The sequence below is a fragment of the Aedes aegypti genome, chromosome 2, assembly GCF_002204515.2.
Source record: "Aedes aegypti strain LVP_AGWG chromosome 2, AaegL5.0 Primary Assembly, whole genome shotgun sequence".
NCBI lineage: Eukaryota > Metazoa > Arthropoda > Insecta > Diptera > Culicidae > Aedes > Aedes aegypti.
This window is the reverse complement of record NC_035108.1, coordinates 374,609,493-374,630,751: the sequence shown is the minus strand read 5'-3', so window position 1 is coordinate 374,630,751 and position 21,259 is coordinate 374,609,493. Positions and strand designations below refer to the sequence as shown.

General features: G+C 36.2%; 1 protein-coding gene across 1 annotated transcript; it reads right to left on the bottom strand.

The window, feature by feature from the left end:
• Positions 1-4,052: 4,052 nt before the first annotated feature.
• On the bottom strand, positions 4,053-15,554 carry LOC5572430 (geranylgeranyl transferase type-1 subunit beta). The gene is made up of 4 exons (XM_001660325.2): positions 14,969-15,554; positions 5,694-5,844; positions 5,317-5,634; positions 4,053-4,839 (listed from the first exon to the last, which is right to left on the bottom strand). The coding sequence occupies exons 1-4, from the start codon at positions 15,076-15,078 to the stop codon at positions 4,318-4,320; spliced, it is 1,101 nt and encodes a 366-aa protein (XP_001660375.1). The 5' UTR covers positions 15,079-15,554; the 3' UTR covers positions 4,053-4,317.
• Positions 15,555-21,259: the final 5,705 nt, after the last annotated feature.

Below are 21,259 nucleotides of genomic sequence, written 5' to 3'. Positions count from 1 at the left end.
CGAGCATCAAATCGAAAATCAAAAATAAATGTGTATCCTTACATCGAATGATTATTGATGCAGGTACACTACTCGTAAACAGTATGAATATGAAATAGCTTCAAAAGTAATCTAAACTTTTCTGGGTGTTGCAATTTTGAAAGCGGATTTTGCAATACTAGATGAAGAGATTCCGTACTTTTGGCGGGTAGTGTATGGACAAAAAGAGGTCAGCTCTTCCCCCTGAAATTTCCAATGATACTAACGTTCCGCTTCCAGAATTATCTCTGATGCCGAAACTAAGCGAGGGATTCCCATATTAATTGGACAAAATTCAACAGCGCAACAGTTGGTTGATGGTGCGGAAAATTATCGCGCAGGCGATCTTGAAAAAAAAGCTTGTAGGTCGTCGCAGTTACTTTAAATGGTGTCTTCTAGGTCTTCTGCGTGCGATCGTGCCTTGGACAATCAGGAATGAACGCGCAGAAGACACCAAAACGATTTGAAGTACAGTGGATCCACAATTAAGAATCATCCACAATTTATGAATCAGCTGACTTTAAATGACAAAATAACAACAAAAATCATCACAAAACATCACGTAAACAATTCTACTCAAAATAAATTACAAGCGAAAATGTGTCCGTGATGTTTTGTGCTATTTTTTACTGTTATTTTGTCCTTTAAAGGCAGCTGATTCATAAATTGTGAGTGATTCTTAATTGTGGATTCACTGTAGCTGCAGCGATCCACAAGCATTTTAAATGTTTTCAAGATCTCCCGCCGACATAGATAATCGTGCAATGTAAATGCATGCAAATAGCGTTTTGCAAAATTCACTAAGTTCAATGAAGTTTCGTTTACAAATTTCTGGCGGCGGCGGAGGCGTTCATCGGCGTAGAGGAAAATAGATAAGAGAATGTGCGTAGCTTGAACTGATTAAACTGATACAATTACAAATAGGGTTGAATAGTCAGTTATTTAACCGAGGCTTTAACCTTCTGTCTGTGCCAAAAAAAATTGCGTTGTCTGAGCCATGGGGTCACCTTGACCCTTCATTCAAATCGCGAAAGCTTTGTTAAATTTGAACGAATTTTATAGAAATAAGAAGATAATAAAGAAATAAATTTATACAATTGACTTTTTTCTGAAACAGATGGATCGCAGCAAACCATGCGCGCGGGCGAGCCACTGCGTTTTGAATTTTGTGTCACGTTTACCTCGTTTCTATTTTTCCAATTCGGCTGGTGAAAAATAGATTCGGTGGATGGTGCTATGCTACGTGCAAATGTTCTGTGGAAACACGTTTTAAAAAGTGTTTTTTTTTTCTACATTCCACAACATCCCATAACACCAATGAGAGGTCGTGGAGTTCTCTGCATCTTTTTAAAGTAATGTAAAGTAATATTCAATCAGTTATCCTTTCCTATTCTCCAGCTTCCGCAAGGACGTGGCCAGAACAACGCTGGACTGTTGGAGGATGCGTAAATCTTGTCTAAGAGTTAGAGGTTAGTCCCGTATTTCTGACTTTGGTAACGGACGGGAAGGAGGCAACACTCATACTAAAGTCTAGGACTGTACCACCCACGAATTTGTGCGAAATGCTCAATGCTAATGCTAATGCTAAAGCTAATGCTAATGCTAAAAAAATATATTGAAATTGAAATAGAGCAGTAATTATTGTAATTTGTTTGAAATTCTATTTAAAAATATTCTCTCTGGATTTTGTTTACAAAAATTCAATAATTTCATTAATTTTTGAATTCTTGAAGAAATTTAGTAATGAAGTCCCTAAAGAAATTTAACTAGGAGTTCTTAAGGAAGCAACCTATGGAGATCTTACTGAAAGCAAAAGCAAAAAAAAGACCGATATGCCGATAAACACAAGTTGAACATAATGATTCACGGTGTAAGGCTTGTCAGAGACATGGCAGTTTTAGTGACCCAGAATTGGCTTGTTTAGGGGTATCCACACGCAGAGAAAAACAATTTATATCAAATATTTATTATATATCAAAGCTTATAATAGCCTTGCGTTGTTTCAAAAACTGCTGATGATTTTGTTTAAAAATATTTATTGTCGACAGCTGAGTATAACGCGCATCAACAAAATAAATTTATGATTTCATATTGTAATTTTCACGAATGATTAGACTTTCATGACGAAATTGAGAAACTGTCAATAATGTACTGATGGTACATTTTCAAACACCATTTCAATACAGAGTCAGAATTAGGGCGAATGTGAACACTAATACATTCTCAGTAAAATGGGTTTGAAGTTTGCGGGTTTAATTTTAATTCTATATTATGTTTCCGATCGATTAAATCGCATGATGCATTTTTGTAGGATCCATTACAATATTACTTTTGTAGCAAAACATTAAACATTAAACACGAACAAGTGTGGGCGAAACCAGCATTGAAACGGGGGGAAGATTGTGAGAGAAACAGCGAGAAAGCAAAAAGTCCCATGTACAGCTCAACGTTTCCCCTCCTTCTGTTGTTACATAGGACACATAGACGGAGGCGAAAAAGTGACGGCGTGGCAATGAATGAATCAAATTGTTGTTGTTTGTGAGGGACTTTAACCCGAAGGTCATTCGTCCCTTCTTCAAATGAATCAAAACAAAGCACAGCTGATGCCTACGATTATCACACTGCAACAAAATGAGCAGTTCAACTTGAATGTTGAAGCAGTTCAACGCACGTGGATACAAAATGAAATAAAACATGCTTGCTGTGTGCTCAAATCAAAATGTCCGATGTTACTATAACTGAAACAAAATGACCGAAGTGCATGTCCAATGTAACAATTGTTGAAACAGAACGACCTATGTAATTTATCCTATGTACATATTTTTGTTCAAAACGTCCTATCTGATGTTTTTATAGATTTCAGTGTAATTTCCAAATAAATTGACAAAATTTCATTTCTTACGTTGAACTCTATTACACTGCTTCCCTCTACAAGCAACACAGTGGGGAAAAATTGTTTCATTTTGATACAGTTTCAAAATATATTTTCACAACCTTCAAGCTCGATTTACTCGAAATGTGTGAATTGTTAGATAGGCCGTTTTGAAAAGTTACGCGAGATTTAACTTATTTAAATATTATGAATAACATGTTAAAATAAATAAAAATCCATCATGCGCCATTCAACAAAATTTAGAGCTGTTGCGCCCCTCGATTTTTCGTCTTCTTCAATTTGACAACAGCGATTGCGCCTTTTGACCTCGTCCTTCTGGTTTGACTATCATCAGCTTCGCCGTTCTGCTACGCTCTCTCGCACGAACCTTGCGCCCTGCTGCCACACTCAAGCTCAAATGCGCCCGGTTACCGCAGAGGGGGAAGATGGGCGAAATTGACATCAGAGTTCAAATCGAAAGAGAATATCAAATGCGCCTTCATGTTTTTCTTACTTATTTCGTGAATAACGTTATTTTTAGGGAACAGAGGTGCATTATATGATTGCAATTTATCAAACAAACTGTTAGGTGAATAAAACTCAGTTTGTTTACATTTGTCAGTTAGGTCGTTAATCTGGTACTGTATTGAATTGTCACCTCATTCGACTCGTCTCGCCTCAAACGCCGCGCAGAATAAGCACAAACATTTTGAAATTTTCATACAAAAAGCGTTACGGAAGGAAGGAAGGGGTTAGCTGAACACTCATAGCAAGGGGTTATACTTACACCCGATACTGTTTTTGCACGGATTGTTTTTTCAACGGCCGTCCAAAAAAAGTTTTCATAACTTTTTTTCGTCAAAACCTTATTTTTGCATGAAACGTCGAGAAATGGTGCTACTTTTTTGAAATTTTGAACTGAAAACTTTTTTTGCACGGTACGCACTGCCCATACTCGCATAACAGTCCCATCTATATAGGAAATCCCATAGAATATGGGACTGTTATGCGAGTATGGGCAGCGCAATACCCGTACAAAAACTGAATCGGGTGTACTACGAAAAATAAAATCCAGTAGGAAGGTAATAAGGAGGACTCGATTAGCCATACAGAGAGTTATAGCCGAGAAGCCGAATTTTTTTCGGACATTGAAAAATACATGTTTTATAGTACTAGGTATATCCAATATATTGTTTTGCTTTTTCTGCAGCTTACTATACAAATTTATACGATCATCTTAGGCTAAATTGACTGCTAAATCCACGTGACAAACAGTGCCGTGATACTCGATTTTCAACACAATAAAATCAGGCGGTCTGATTCATAGCAAAATAAATTACAAATCTAACGGAAACCCATCATCTGGTAACACATCTTACTCCCGGCGTTTGTTTGTGTGCGATATAGGAAACCAGTTCCAATGGGAATTACTCTATGTTAACTCTTACATCGCACTTGCGTCTGATATCGGCTTCCACCTCCCAAACCGAGTGCAGTTGTTTCAGTCTTTGAAAGGCGCGCTGCGATATGTTTAAACTTGGCACCACCTCGAGTAGTCCGGGCTCCTGCAAGAAGCTCAGCCCACAGATGCCGAAGTACGTGTGGAACGGATCCGTGTGTGAACCGGGCCACTTGGAGAACCCACCGACGGCTTTGTCCTGCGTTGAAAGCACGTAGTCCCGGTTGTCCTTGTAGTTGGTCAGCTCAAAGGCGTTCAGAATTTTCAGCGTCGCTCCAATCCAGAAGGAATAGCACGTGTCCACTGGTTTGTTTGGGCGGCCCTGAAACCCGTCCTGTTGCCTGAATATCAACCATCGGACAATCTTTTCTTTCACCTTCGGTGTGAGGATGTCAAGTTGACCACTCAATTCCAGTGCGGCGATAGCGCAGAATGTCGTTCCGCCGTGGGACTCCATCTCGTAATGTTGGCTGATTCCAAAATCGTATCGCTAAAAAAAAAAATAAAAAAATACCTTTATAAACCCTTGTTAAGTCTTTGAATCTTATTCGACCCATTTCAAAATTCAAATCAATGTGTCTTGATTGTTATAATCTTATTTAAATGTACATTAGGAGAGTTCCCATAGAAACAAGTTACAAATTAGGACCTAGGATCGTTTCTGGCCTGGAAATTCAAAAATCACGCAAAAAATTGTGGGTTGATCGATTTTAGTTCAGTTGGGCTTTAAATTATACCTTTTAACCAATATAAGCACCTCTTTATCTAACTTTTTCTAAGAAGATATAAAACTCAATAACGAGCAACTTCACTAAACACACCTTTACGTCTAAACCCAACGAGAACACAGAAATTTGTCGATTTGGACCATTATGCGCCGATTTTTGCGAGCTTTTTAATAATGTATTTTTTGTTAGGGACTAAGGAAGGTCAAATGTTACTTATAATTAATCTCGAACACACTCACAATGCTCTTTTGGATGTACTCTGCCATTTTCCGTTTGTTCACTTTGCCCCAATCGTTCAGCATGGCACAGATGGCGGCCGCGCAGTACACGAACCGCATATCGTGCTCGCTCCCATCGATGGTCGCACTGAAACTTCCATCTTCACGTTGTACTGCCGCCACGCCGTCAATAATCGCCTTTCGGTCCAATCGCGACAGATCGTCTCCCAGTGCCACTAGGACCGCAATGCCTGTGTAGGTTATTGCCAGGTGACCCCATCGATATGCATCCAATCCGCAACAGTCGGGAGGGTTTAGAATATTTAACGTGCTTGATCCCTGAGATCAATAGAGATGATTAACGTTCAACATTGAATAATGCTTGTACGATAGTTTACCTGAATTCCCCCGCAAGGTCTTCCTCCTGGTTTTGGCACTACTTGCAGATTGTATATCCAGTTGATGATGTCCTTCTTGAATGGATCCGATAGCAGGTGCAACGAGTCTAACACATCCAAGCCACTCACTGCGAAAAACGCAATTGTCACCCTGTAAAATCAATCAGTGCAGATCAATTTGAATCATCGAATATTGTATAATGAAGACAAAGACAAATTAAAGACCCCCATGTCCCTTGCAGTTGCCCAAAATTTAATGGCTCAATAGGTAATCTAGAATGCCGTTCAAAGTGTACTGCGATCTGTCAAACTTGGGTACCTTTTGCACTACCGAGGGACCAAATGCAGTACTAGAAGTGGTACCCAATCTGAGCCCGAGTGGGACGGACCTGATGAAGACTTCATCCTATTTTCTTAACGCAAGGCTGGTATCGACTAATTCTAGCGTAACATTTGAAAAGGGCCTAACTGCAAAATGTAAACAAACTTGATTATTCATTATTCGTATAATTTTTTACGTAAATTACTCCTACATACTCTTACGGGCATGAAAAATGCATTATTAATGGTAATTTTATTCAAATTTAAAAGGGCCTATCTGAAAATGATAAAACTAAGAGGGCCTAACTGGTCATAAAAGGGCCTAACTGAAAATTTCCATCAAAATCAGATTGGCCCTTCCATGCGTTTTTAATGTTCCCCCATATTTTTCAATATTTAGCCATTGTATAGTGTTTCTCTCGAATAATGGAACCTAGTGAAATATTTGAAAAGGGTCTATCAGCATAACGTAAAAATTGAGAAATTCTCGTTTGAAGATTCTGTAACATATTGATTGTTACTATTTTAAACTCATTGCTATCTAATAGTTTTAAACTTTTGTTCGACACTCATAGTCTATTACTGGGCCACGTAACGTTTTAAATCTAACATAACATAAAAACTAGTAAAAATTGTTGAATTCAAACATCATCGGCAGATAGGCCCTTTTACGAGTCTTCAAACCAGTTAGGCCCTTTGATTGAACATGGTTTCAGTTAGGCCCTTTTATAATTTGCTAATTTTATTGATTTTTGAATTGGTTTGCACAAATCTTGAAAAAAAAATTAGCGATTATGTGAAAAAAACACTGTATAATATCTAAATATTGGAAATTTTCGGTTGAAGATTCAGTACCATATTGATTATTCCTATTTCAAACCCATTCGCTTTTTACTAGTTTCATACTTGGGGAAGATCCAAAAATGACGTCCATCGTTTTTCGGGATTTCTAGAACCTTTCTACTTCCTCTGTCACGCTTTTTCCAATACCCAATCCATGCACTATCACATTTTCGTACATCTCCCCATTGGAGGAGGCCCCAATTGATGGACTTTTTTTGGGATAATCCCTTGTGTTCGACACTTATAATGGTCTATTACGTGGCTCACAACGATTTGAATTTCAAATAGCACAACAACTTGTAAAAATAGTTCAATTCAAACATCATCCGCAGATAGGCCCTTTTACGAATTTCCAAACCAGTTAGGCCCTTTTTGAATTTGCTAATTTTATTGATTATTGAAGTGATTTGCATAATTCTTCAACAACATTTAAGGCCTTTTGGTGCGTCATCACAAAATGGCTTCTTCCAAAATCATTAACATATTGTTATGATAGTATTGGTATTTGCAGCATCGATGATATATAACTGCTTATCACCTGATTTAATGGATAATTTATGCAAAGAAAAATGCTTCAGGTGGTATTTCAATATATAAACAACACTTTCAGATACAGCATTATCAATTTAGCGACAATATACATGAGATTTATATTCTCGAAAAAAATCTCCGATTTTATGCCGCATTTCATTGCCTCACACAACTACACTTGTAAATAGAAGGTGCTTACCTTTTCCATTGTAATTCTGCAGCAAACATTTGTATTTTGGATTTTATATTGCGTTCACTACACTTCCACTAAACAAATCTGTCATTCACTTTCCTTAAAGGAACTTATTTCAAACGGGAATCAAATATTTATAAAGTTTTATCAACCGCAACACTCAAAACTATTATGGCGGTTGTTTTCACTTGCTGCGAATCGACGCCGCCACCGCACACTGAGGCATGCCTGTGTTTATAGTCTAAAATATCCAACTTTTTTCCTGTTGTATTAATTTTCAGTACGGAAAGGTTGGGCAAAGCATAGAAACTTGAAACTCATACGTTGTTTGTTTTTCGATTCTCTCAAATTACGAAAACCATCTCTACGAAGCATAAAATCATACCAAGAGTTTATCAATTTGGACCACCCAAAATAATTGAAAAGCTCCACAGTGCGATGCGTCGGGATGCGTCGGGACGCGTCTATCGTGTGTGCACAATCATCGCGATCGTTGAGCGCAGTGATGTTAGAGTTGCTATCTGTAAAATCATAGCATTTAATGTGAATTGATCACAAAAATCATTGAAATTTTATTAAATCAGTGATCTTGTGATGGAAAACTATTTGCAAAATGATAAGTTTTTATAATATGCAGCAAATGTTCCGAAAACAAGCATATAACAATTGCTAGAAAAATCTGTCACCAATCACCTGGCAACACCGTCATCCCTTGCAAACATAAACCGTACCGATGCATAACAAAAATATGCGATAAATTCAATTAAAAACAGAGAAATTCCGTTGCCCTTCATTAAATTGTAATGTTTTCTTTTGATATGTACGATTGAAGAGTTGATTTTGATTTCCAATACTCGTCAATCTACTAAATTTACCATGTGTTTACATAAAAATATGCTAAACACAAATGTTATATATTTTGTTTGTTTGTTTTGAAAATATACATGGAAAGGCGACACTACTACTATTACATCAATGATGATTCTAATGATTCTTTGAGTTACACGCCGCTTCACCTTAATGATTATGTGAGAAAACAACACAATATCATACAAGCTAAATATTGGAAACTATTCTATACAAAATCAGCAACATATTGATTATTGATATTTCAAACCCATTCACTTTTTTTACTAGTTTTATACTTGTGTTAGACACTCATTATGGTTTATTACGTGGCCCAGAACGTTAGTAATCTCAAATAGCAAAACGACTCGTGAAAATGGTTGCATTCAAATATCATCAGCAGTTAGGCCCCTTAATGAATCTTCAAACCAGTTAGGCCCTTTCAGTTAGGCCCTTGGATTGGACATGGTTTCAGTTAGGCCCCTCCAGTTAGGCCCTCTTATTTAACATAGTTCCAGTTAGGCCCTCTTGGAATTTGTTGATTTTATTGCTTATTGTGATTTTCATAGTTCTTAAATAAAATAAAGCGAGAGAAAACCATACATGGAGCGGAGCGGCTGAAGTATTACAGCCGCTCCGCTCCATGTATTATTTTACACAGGGATAGTCTCAACGGCAAACATGATCAAATTTTCCGTCGGGTTCCTGTGGAGTGATGTATTTTGTATCATACTACCTAATAATACCTGTGTCAGCATGTCTGTACTTCACGACTTATTGATAACAACACGATTTCGTTACAATTGCATGAAACATAACGTTCAATTGAAATATTACTTCAATTGAACAAATATTTCCATATAATTGCTCGACGACACTCTCGCTTAACACATCCATTATGCTCATCGATGACGATGATTGAATAAATCACATATTTAATCGACCGCACGAATCTCCTCTTGCTGCAGAGATCCCATGTACCTTGCTTTACCACGTAACACTCTTCTACACTTCAATTATCGTATTTAATCATGAATTTTGAATAATTTTCAAAAGGCCACATCTGAAGATGATGAAAAAACAAGCCACAACTAGAAGGCCTCAACACATTTTAGAGTAAACAAAGGCGTCAACTCACAGGCCTCATCAGCGTCGGCCGGCGTCTATGGGCACAAATGAAAAGGGCTGCACAGCTTTTGGTAAAATAAAAGCCTCATTTCCTTTGACTCGTTTTTTTAGCAGGATTTTTTTGCTAAAATGATAGTAATGAATATTCATAGCTATAAATCAGTTTATCCATCGACTTTCTGGACGATAAAATAACATAAAATGTTTAAATTCATAATTTAAATTTGATTTATTGTTTGACAAAACAAGATTGCATTTTTCTCATTGTTTACTTTTTGGAGATGAGGCCTTTTGAATTGTTAGTCTTGATTTCATAAGAAAATCTTGCGTATCTCATACTTCCCGTTTCCTCAGTGTATCTCAGGGAATTGACTATAGGCCTTTTCATGTGACAGATCCGTCTATGCATTTGTTTACATCGGTGGAGGACCGGTGCTAACACGGGCCTGTCATTTTCATAGAAGAACTGTCAAAGTGCTTCCCGATCAGCTGATTTGAGACGTCATGTGAATAGGCCTATAGACCAATCCAGTTTCCTGCGTAGTAATGCAATGTTGACGAAATTTTCTTTGTTTACTGTGAGAACTGTCACAACATTGCTTTTGTTTGCTGTGAGAATCCAAATATAAACAGAATTGCTGCAAAACAACCACTTCCTTGTTGGCCTGCCGTTGACCGAAAGCTCAATGACGTCAAACAAACATCGATACGTTTTCATTCTGAGGAAATCGACTTGTGTAAGATTAATTGTGCGTTGGTGTTCGTGGCAGTTTGCTTGGGGACCTCTATTTCGCAACCCCTCCTCCTTCTCACTGTACGGTCTATAGGCCTTTTCACGAGACTTTTCAAATTTGCTGATTCAAAAGGACTTTGACAGTACTTCTATGGAAATGACAGTCCCGTGTTTACACCGATCACCTATCACATGAAATGACAGGCCTCATGAGCACCTCGAGTGTGGTACAGAGCAGAGAATTTGTTTATAAAGAGAAGCGCGGATTCTGCGATTCCGTGCGACAGTGCGCCTGACCAGCAGGAGGAATATCCGCAGGAGGATTGACCGAAATTTTCGAAGCAGTCTCAAGGTTATCGTTAGTAGTTGGAGTGGGAGGCTTCATTGAAACAGGAACATCTTGTCGACAAACAGTGCTCGGTCCAGTAGGATCATTTTCCACAGGCTTGATTGTCGCAAAAGAAGTCGTTGTTCTTGAATACTGAACCATGGGATGCTTGCTGCTCAGGTGTCTTTTTAAATTGCCGGTAGATCCAGCGGATAGAGCAATTGAGGTTCCGCAGTATCGGAAGCGACCTTTGCCTTCCTCTCGCGTGAAATGGTACCAAACTTCACTTGTGCTCCTTCCTTGCACCGACATTTTTCTCCTATGAATAATTTCTAACTGAGATGAGAAGTAAACAAAACAGAAGCCTGACATTCTAAAATGTCCCATGTGAGAGACTAACGAAATCGTTTTTATTCAAAACTTTTATAAAAATTATGCAGCAGATTTTCTTCGACTATAATAAAACTCGTTATTCACGTTTTATTTAATTAGCTTTATCAGTCATCAGACATGGTTAATGCATTTTAATCATGAAAAAAGTATTTTACACCCCGTATTGAGTGACGCTTTTTAAGTGGGTTTTTCGAAAGATAGACTAAACTAATGCAGAGTGAAAGCATAAAGAGATGCAGCAATCATTAGAAGAGTAAGGATAGAAAAATACACATGCCAGATAGAATAAAATATGTTTTTCTCCTTAAATGAACTAATTCGACTAGTATGTGTGCGTAAGTTGATTTTGTTTGGTTATTCTTACGCACAGTCGAAAGTCGATAGAGAAGGTAGAAAAAATCTGTGAAAAAAGAGTGTTGAACCGACTCTCATAAAAATTGAGCTACGGATCACTCACTCTCTCTCTCTAGTGATCTGGCTTATTTGAACGGATCGGGAACTGATCGCCCATCTCTAGAACCAGCACTGTTAAATGACATGAATATCACGCGACTTTGACAATTGAATACTGCTTATATCATCGTTTCCCCGCCAAAAAGTCATCAGAAAATGGTTTTCCCGGTGATTTTTTCTGAATTATTATTGGCTGGCAATATTTGCCGATGCGATATTTCACATGGGAGACTGCTATACACATTTTAATTTCTCCAAAATTTTGACATTTAACAGCACTGCTCTGTGCCATTCTTTCACAGAGTTTTTTATCATTATTTTTATTTTTTTTTTCGTTTGGTCTCTTCAACTCACTGATCTTTTCATTGTGGAATTACATACATTGGGTTTGTAGAAGCATATCATAGCACTGGAACAAACCAAGCAAACAGTTAAGTGATAACTTTTTTATAGATTTTCATAAAATAAATTACGTTTATAGTCAATTGATACCCAAGTAAATTTAAGGAGTTTTAACATATAATCCAGATCTTGGACAATACCAAGAGAAATAAATGTCCACCAGCTTCTCCTAAACGCTGGTCATAGCGCCATCATGACAAATGTGAATACTGTTTAAATTATACTTTATTCTCAATAAGGTCATTAAAGCTTGCGATACGTATAACGTTCGACTTGCTAAGAACCGATCCAACATTCTATTTATACCAGTGTTGCTCAGGCTAGAGTATACTGAGTGCCATATCAAGATTTTAATTAACCCGTTAACGCCCAAGGTATCTCACAATTGGAATTTAGCTCCGTTTTTGTTATTCATAGTCGTATTCCCATAAATTAAATCTTATTTCACCAAATGCAGAGCCTATGCAGAGCCGTAGCGTAGCCTCATTGCGCCATTGGCAAACCTTTATTTGAGCGCTCCTTAGTCAACGAATAATTTTGTATTCATACAAGTTTGTATGTGATAAAAGTTTTCTAAGAAAATACTAGACAAGCTATTCTACTATTCAAAATTTCCCAACTTGCAACGAATCAAATAGTAGATTCTATTCCAGGCTTGCCTTACCTCTCGAAATGTTAGTTTAAACTCAGAAACGATATTGTAAGGTAGTCTAAAATAATTTAGTATCCAGTAAGATCTACTATACTGAACATTTTCGTAAAATAAAAAAAAAGTTTAATCAATGTGAAATATTTTGATCAATTCTTGAAAGAAATCTACTCAAAACCAACGTTGCATTATGTTAAAGGCCAGGAACTCCTGTGAAAATTCTGTCTAGTTCTCTCTGTAAATCCTGTAAAGATATCTGTGAGTACACTATCCAAAAATCCTACTCGAAATTATGCAAAAATTTGGCCTATGGTTTTGGGAGACTTATGTCCAATTTTTATTAAATTCATGTTCAGAACTTTATATATTGAGCCTTTTTTATTGTGTAAGATTAATGCTTAGCCGGTAGTTGAGTAAGATTGAGTTTGACAAATTCATCTGTTCTGTTACGCAATAGTTTTCGTTAGAGCTTCATTGATCACGATCACGATCTGAAAACTCCAAAACATATTTAAGCTCGTTGTAGTTACTTCAAATTGTTATGACGTTTTCTGCGGGATTGTTCCTGATTATCCCAGGAATGATCGCACAGAAGACAGCAAAACGATTTGAAGTAGCTGCGGTAATCTACAAGCGTTTTAAGATCGCCGGCGCTAGATTTAATTTTTCGCAATGCATAATAATAGATTTTTTGTTAGTTCAAACTATCAAGTTTTTAATGATTATTTTAAACTTGTTGTAGGCAATTCAGTATTTTTGTTTCAAATTTCATATTAAGTTAAGGATTTTTGAGTGACGTCCTTATTTAACAAATTTGTTACAAAATTTGCAAGTATTTGGCGCCCCCTAAGGGCTGGCGCCCTTGGCGAGTGCCAACCTGGCCAACCGCACGCTACGGCACTGAGTCTATGGTGGGGATTCAAAAAAAAATCTTGAAAGTTTGTCGTCAATATCTAGCTGTTCTATAAGTTTTTTTTTTTGAGATTAATCAAATATATTTTCATACTCTTCGACCCATTACAATATAAACAATTTGAAAGAAAAACTGCAGGTAAGGGGTAATTCATAAATTACGTCCTGTACAGAGGAGGAAGGAAGGGATATATAAAAATTGGAATCCATATAAGAAGTGTGATACAAAGGAAAATTGAGGAGGATAAATATGGGAAAACTTTGCGTGACGTAAATTATGGACGTACCCCGATAAAGAAATTGCAACATAAAAAATAAAAATTTCAGAGGCGAAAGATACATGCCAGAACAAAATCATTTAGTGACTTCAATTCAATTTTCTGCTCTACCACGTAAGTAAGATACAGACATACATACATTTCCATACATGTACATGTACAATTATGCACACTTACACCATTTATACCAAAAACAAAATAAATCTTAAGTCAAATATTTTGATTATGAAAAAAAACCTACAGATGTTTCAGAATAGTCTTCAGAGAGATTCTATATAACTTGCCAGCCGATAATGAAAACATAACTGTCAAAATATTTTTTCTGGGTCAAGTTATTAGTATACAATGTGGCTCGTATCTGACAGCGATCGAAATTATATTTGACAATATCAGAATTTCGTTAGTGCTAATCAAAAGAGTCCTTCAGTCCAATGACAGTCAAATATTGGACTCAACATGCTTTAGGCAGCATCCATTTATTATGTAACGCTAAAATTAGAAATTTTTGACCCCCTCCCCCCCCCTCCGTAACGCTTTTTGTATGGAAAATTTAATTTTTTTTTGTATGGGTCGTAACGCTTAAACCTACTCCCCCCTCCTCCTAGAAAGTTACGTAATTTGTGGATGCCGCCTTACAGACGTGAATATTTGAAGCCAACATTATTCGTCTATAACAGGCCTGCCCAACCTGTTTGGCTCTTTTTCGACATAAATGGTTGCACAGCTCGAAGATTTATTATAATATAAAATATTGGAAATTGATTACAAAATTATCTCAAACAACCTTTTGCTAAGGGATTCAAAACCCATTTCAGCTTCTAGATAACAATCTCTCAAAAAAAAATAAATGGGAGTCGTAAAGAGATTGTTTTTAGGTAGTTTAGATACAGCAATATACCAGTTTTTTTTTATTTCAATAACAAGCTTTGTATGTTTTTGGTTTTAATCAATATTTCTCGATCTAGTGAGTCAAACTTGTTATAACAATATACATATATGTATTCGGTTTTCTCAATTGAACAACGTGAATAAATTTATAGCATGGTTATAGCGTTCATAAAATTCACCCCGTTTTACGGTACTATGAATCACCTTAAAAAATCAAACGGACCTCCTCTTTTTTCTGGGTACACCACTAGATTTTGTACAAACTGATTCTAAAACATTATTTATGATACTATCTGATAAATTACTCAATAAATTTCCTCTAGACAAGGTTTCAAATCTCCCCAGTCTCCCCTATTGATCAGCAAAAAAGGCCTTACCTGGTGGAATCGTGAGAAGCCAGCCGGGCCGGCAGGATGTTGAGGAACCGCACGAAGTACTTGGCATGTTTCTGGAACAAAATTTCCTCTCCGTCGATGGCCGCGTCCATGATGAGACTGGCTAGAGCACCCAGGATTCCTGTTTGACTATGACTCAACAGCAAAAACACAGAACTAACGTTCAGAAACTGCAATCTGATAACAGCCCCTCGCTTGTTGGCGATGGAAGAGATAAGGGCAGAGACCGGAATTATTGCCCCGCAGTTCGTCGTGGAAATCTTCGCGCAGCAGCTTCTGGAACTGGAGCAGCCAGCAAGCGGAGGATGTTTTTTGCTCTCAAAACATTATGGGATGGTTGGTTATTGCACCCACAAATCCCGGCCACAGCAGCACCAGAATGATAAGCCGAATGTTTGCACAGATAGTACGTGAGAAATGTGAATTAGAGGGCACAAATAATTTGAACAGAAACGCGCAATCAAAAGACAGAGACACGAGACGAGATTACGATGATAAAAAGTTGAGTTTTTGCTATTTTATGACGGACGACGAATGAGCACTGGAGCAGAGGCTTTATTTACATGTCAAAAATCATAAAAAAAAGGACTACTGTGAATCTAACACCCATTTTTCATCACCTTTTTTTTATTTTCCGTGTTGGTGGGAATCTAACACCCAGTTTTTGTACCGGTGTTAAAAAATGGAGTGACTTTGTACAGAATAACATTTTTCAATGGGAAAAAATGTTATAAAGTTTTTTTTATTGGCGAACAAGTAAGATTAGGCGCGATACATGGAAGAGATAGCATAAGGGTAAAACTGTATAGCCATTTCGGATTGTCGTTTTCAATCCGGATGAAAAAAAATAAAAATGGTTGTTAAAAATTGCCATCTTTGTTCGTCGTTTGGCAAAAACTGCACGATAAAATTTTGACGAAACCCTCTCAGATCTTTAGTATGAGCCTCTGTACATGCTATAAATTCTTTTGTTCGTTTGACTTTTACTGTGCGCCGTGTGTTGGTGCTGTCTCGTTCTCTCTCACGGGCAACTTGAAAACAGGGCGCACAGTAAAAGTCAAACGTTTTATAGCATGCATAGGCTCATAGACCTCAAATTGACCCTCAATTGGGAAATTGAGAGGCGACGGCTGAGACTTTATTTTATGGAAATTTTCAAAATTGATGAAAAAAATTAAAAATGGTTGTAAAAAATTGCCATCTTTATTCGTCGTTTGGCAAAAACTGCACGATAAAATTTTGACGAAACCCTCTCAGATCTTAAGTATAGACCTCAAATTGACCCTCAATTGGGAAATTGAGAGGCGACGGCTGAGACTTTATTTTATGGAAATTTTCAAAATTGATGAAAAAAATTAAAAATGGTTGTAAAAAATTGCCATCTTTATTCGTCGTTTGGCAAAAACTGCACGATAAAATTTTGACGAAACCCTCTCAGATCTTAGGTATAGACCTCAAATTGACCCTCAATTGGGAAATTGAGAGGCGACGGCTGAGACTTTATTTTATGGAAATTTTCGAAATTGATGAAAAAAAAATAAAAATGGTTTTTAAAAATTGCCATCTTTGTTCGTCGTTTGGCAAAAACTGCACGATAAAATTTTGACGAAACCCTCTCAGATCTTTAGTATAGACCTCAAATTGACCCTCAATTGGGAAATTGAGAGGCGACGGCTGAGACTTTATTTTATGGAAATTTTCGAAATTGATGAAAAAAAATAAAAATGGTTTTTAAAAATTGCCATTTTTTTTCGTTGTTTGGCAAAAACTGCACGATAAAATTTTGACGAAACCCTCTCAGATCTTTAGTATAGACCTCAAATTGACCCTCAATTGGGAAATTGAGAGGCGACGGCTGAGACTTTATTTTATGGAAATTTTCGAAATTGATGAAAAAAAAATAAAAATGGTTGTTAAAAATTGCCATCTTTGTTCGTCGTTTGGCAAAAACTGCACGATAAAATTTTGACGAAACCCTCTCAGATCTTTAGTATAGACCTCAAATTGACCCTCAATTGGGAAATTGAGAGGCGACGGCTGAGACTTTATTTTATGGAAATTTTCAAAATTGATGAAAAAAATTAAAAATGGTTGTTAATAATAACCATTTTTATTCGTCGTTTGGCAAAAACTGCACGATAAAATTTTGACGAAACCCTCTCAGATCTTTAGTATAGACCTCAAATTGACCCTCAATTGGGAAATTGAGAGGCGACGGCTGAGACTTTATTTTATGGAAATTTTCGAAATTTATGAAAAAAAATAAAAATGGTTGTTAAAAATTGCCATCTTTGTTCGTCGTTTGGCAAAAACTGCACGATAAAATTTTGACGAAACCCTCTCAGATCTTTAGTATAGACCTCAAATTGACCCTCAATTGGGAAATTGAGAGGCGACGGCTGAGACTTTATTTTATGGAAATTTTCGAAATTGATGAAAAAAAATAAAAATGGTTTTTAAAAATTGCCATTTTTTTTCGTTGTTTGGCAAAAACTGCACGATAAAATTTTGACGAAACCCTCTCAGATCTTTAGTATAGACCTCAAATTGACCCTCAATTGGGAAATTGAGAGGCGACGGCTGAGACTTTATTTTATGGAAATTTTCGAAATTGATGAAAAAAAAATAAAAATGGTTGTTAAAAATTGCCATCTTTGTTCGTCGTTTGGCAAAAACTGCACGATAAAATTTTGACGAAATCCTCTCAGATCTTTAGTATAGACCTCAAATTGACCCTCAATTGGGAAATTGAGAGGCGACGGCTGAGACTTTATTTTATGGAAATTTTCGAAATTGATGAAAAAAATTTAAAATGGTTGTTAAAAATTGCCATCTTTGTTCGTCGTTTGGCAAAAACTGCACGATAAAATTTTGACGAAACCCTCTCAGATCTTTAGTATAGACCTCAAATTGACCCTCAATTGGGAAATTGAGAGGCGACGGCTGAGACTTTATTTTATGGAAATTTTCAAAATTGATGAAAAAAATTAAAAATGGTTGTTAATAATAACCATTTTTATTCGTCGTTTGGCAAAAACTGCACGATAAAATTTTGACGAAACCCTCTCAGATCTTTAGTATAGACCTCAAATTGACCCTCAATTGGGAAATTGAGAGGCGACGGCTGAGACTTTATTTTATGGAAATTTTCGAAATTGATGAAAAAAATTAAAAATGGTTGTAAAAAATTGCCATCTTTATTCGTCGTTTGGCAAAAACTGCACGATAAAATTTTGACGAAACCCTCTCAGATCTTAAGTATAGACCTCAAATTGACCCTCAATTGGGAAATTGAGAGGCGACGGCTGAGACTTTATTTTATGGAAATTTTCGAAATTGATGAAAAAAAATAAAAATGGTTTTTAAAAATTGCCATTTTTTTCGTTGTTTGGCAAAAACTGCACGATAAAATTTTGACGAAACCCTCTCAGATCTTTAGTATAGACCTCAAATTGACCCTCAATTGGGAAATTGAGAGGCGACGGCTGAGACTTTATTTTATGGAAATTTTCAAAATTGATGAAAAAAATTAAAAATGGTTGTTAATAATAACCATTTTTATTCGTCGTTTGGCAAAAACTGCACGATAAAATTTTGACGAAACCCTCTCAGATCTTTAGTATAGACCTCAAATTGACCCTCAATTGGGAAATTGAGAGGCGACGGCTGAGACTTTATTTTATGGAAATTTTCGAAATTGATGAAAAAAAATAAAAATGGTTGTTAAAAATTGCCATTTTTTTCGTCGTTTGGCAAAAACTGCACGATAAAATTTTGACGAAACCCTCTCAGATCTTTAGTATAGACCTCAAATTGACCCTCAATTGGGAAATTGAGAGGCGACGGCTGAGACTTTATTTTATGGAAATTTTCGAAATTGATGAAAAAAAATAAAAATGGTTGTTAAAAATTGCCATCTTTGTTCGTCGTTTGGCAAAAACTGCACGATAAAATTTTGACGAAACCCTCTCAGATCTTTAGTATAGACCTCAAATTGACCCTCAATTGGGAAATTGAGAGGCGACGGCTGAGACTTTATTTTATGGAAATTTTCAAAATTGATGAAAAAAATTAAAAATGGTTGTTAAAAATAACCATTTTTATTCGTCGTTTGGCAAAAACTGCACGATAAAATTTTGACGAAACCCTCTCAGATCTTTAGTATAGACCTCAAATTGACCCTCAATTGGGAAATTGAGAGGCGACGGCTGAGACTTTATTTTATGGAAATTTTCGAAATTGATGAAAAAAATAAAAATGGTTTTTAAAAATTGCCATTTTTTTCGTTGTTTGGCAAAAACTGCACGATAAAATTTTGACGAAACCCTCTCAGATCTTTAGTATAGACCTCAAATTGACCCTCAATTGGGAAATTGAGAGGCGACGGCTGAGACTTTATTTTATGGAAATTTTCGAAATTGATGAAAAAAAATAAAAATGGTTGTTAAAAATTGCCATCTTTGTTCGTCGTTTGGCAAAAACTGCACGATAAAATTTTGACGAAACCCTCTCAGATCTTTAGTATAGACCTCAAATTGACCCTCAATTGGGAAATTGAGAGGCGACGGCTGAGACTTTATTTTATGGAAATTTTCGAAATTGATGAAAAAAATTAAAAATGGTTGTTAAAAATTGCCATCTTTGTTCGTCGTTTGGCAAAAACTGCACGATAAAATTTTGACGAAACCCTCTCAGATCTTTAGTATAGACCTCAAATTGACCCTCAATTGGGAAATTGAGAGGCGACGGCTGAGACTTTATTTTATGGAAATTTTCAAAATTGATGAAAAAAATTAAAAATGGTTGTTAATAATAACCATTTTTATTCGTCGTTTGGCAAAAACTGCACGATAAAATTTTGACGAAACCCTCTCAGATCTTTAGTATAGACCTCAAATTGACCCTCAATTGGGAAATTGAGAGGCGACGGCTGAGACTTTATTTTATGGAAATTTTCGAAATTGATGAAAAAAATTAAAAATGGTTGTAAAAAATTGCCATCTTTATTCGTCGTTTGGCAAAAACTGCACGATAAAATTTTGACGAAACCCTCTCAGATCTTTAGTATAGACCTCAAATTGACCCTCAATTGGGAAATTGAGAGGCGACGGCTGAGACTTTATTTTATGGAAATTTTCGAAATTGATGAAAAAAATTAAAAATGGTTGTTAAAAATTGCCATCTTTTTTCGTCGTTTGGCAAAAACTGCACGATAAAATTTTGACGAAACCCTCTCAGATCTTTAGTATAGACCTCAAATTGACCCTCAATTGGGAAATTGAGAGGCGACGGCTGAGACTTTATTTTATGGAAATTTTCAAAATTGATGAAAAAAATTAAAAATGGTTGTTAATAATAACCATTTTTATTCGTCGTTTGGCAAAAACTGCACGATAAAATTTTGACGAAACCCTCTCAGATCTTTAGTATAGACCTCAAATTGACCCTCAATTGGGAAATTGAGAGGCGACGGCTGAGACTTTATTTTATGGAAATTTTCGAAATTGATGAAAAAAATTAAAAATGGTTGTTAAAAATTGCCATCTTTGTTCGTCGTTTGGCAAAAACTGCACGATAAAATTTTGACGAAACCCTCTCAGATCTTTAGTATAGACCTCAAATTGACCCTCAATTGGGAAATTGAGAGGCGACGGCTGAGACTTTATTTTATGGAAATTTTCAAAATTGATGAAAAAAATTAAAAATGGTTGTTAAAAATTGCCATTTTTATTCGTCGTTTGGCAAAAACTGCACGATAAAATTTTGACGAAACCCTCTCAGATCTTTAGTATAGACCTCAAATTGACCCTCAATTGGGAAATTGAGAGGCGACGGCTGAGACTTTATTTTATGGAAATTTTCAAAATTGATGAAAAAAATTAAAAATGGTTGTTAAAAATTGCCATCTTTATTCGTCGTTTGGCAAAAACTGCACGATAAAATTTTGACGAAACCCTCTCAGATCTTTAGTATAGACCTCAAATTGACCCTCAATTGGGAAATTGAGAGGCGACGGCTGAGACTTTATTTTATGGAAATTTTCAAAATTGATGAAAAAAATTAAAAATGGTTGTTAAAAATTGCCATCTTTATTCGTCGTTTGGCAAAAACTGCACGATAAAATTTTGACGAAACCCTCTCAGATCTTTAGTATAGACCTCAAATTGACCCTCAATTGGGAAATTGAGAGGCGACGGCTGAGACTTTATTTTATGGAAATTTTCAAAATTGATGAAAAAAATTAAAAATGGTTGTTAATAATAACCATTTTTA

Bases quoted from the DNA above. Each gene is read 5' to 3' on its own strand.
- LOC5572430 (XM_001660325.2), bottom strand. From the start codon at position 15,078: ATGGACGCGGCCATCGACGGAGAGGAAATTTTGTTCCAGAAACATGCC. The intron at 5,845-14,968 runs GTAAGGCCTTTT...TTGATTTTACAG, and splicing joins GCTTCTCACGATTCCACCAG to GGTGACAATTGCGTTTTTCG. The intron at 4,840-5,316 runs GTGAGTGTGTTC...TTTTTTTTTTAG, and splicing joins AGTACATCCAAAAGAGCATT to CGATACGATTTTGGAATCAG.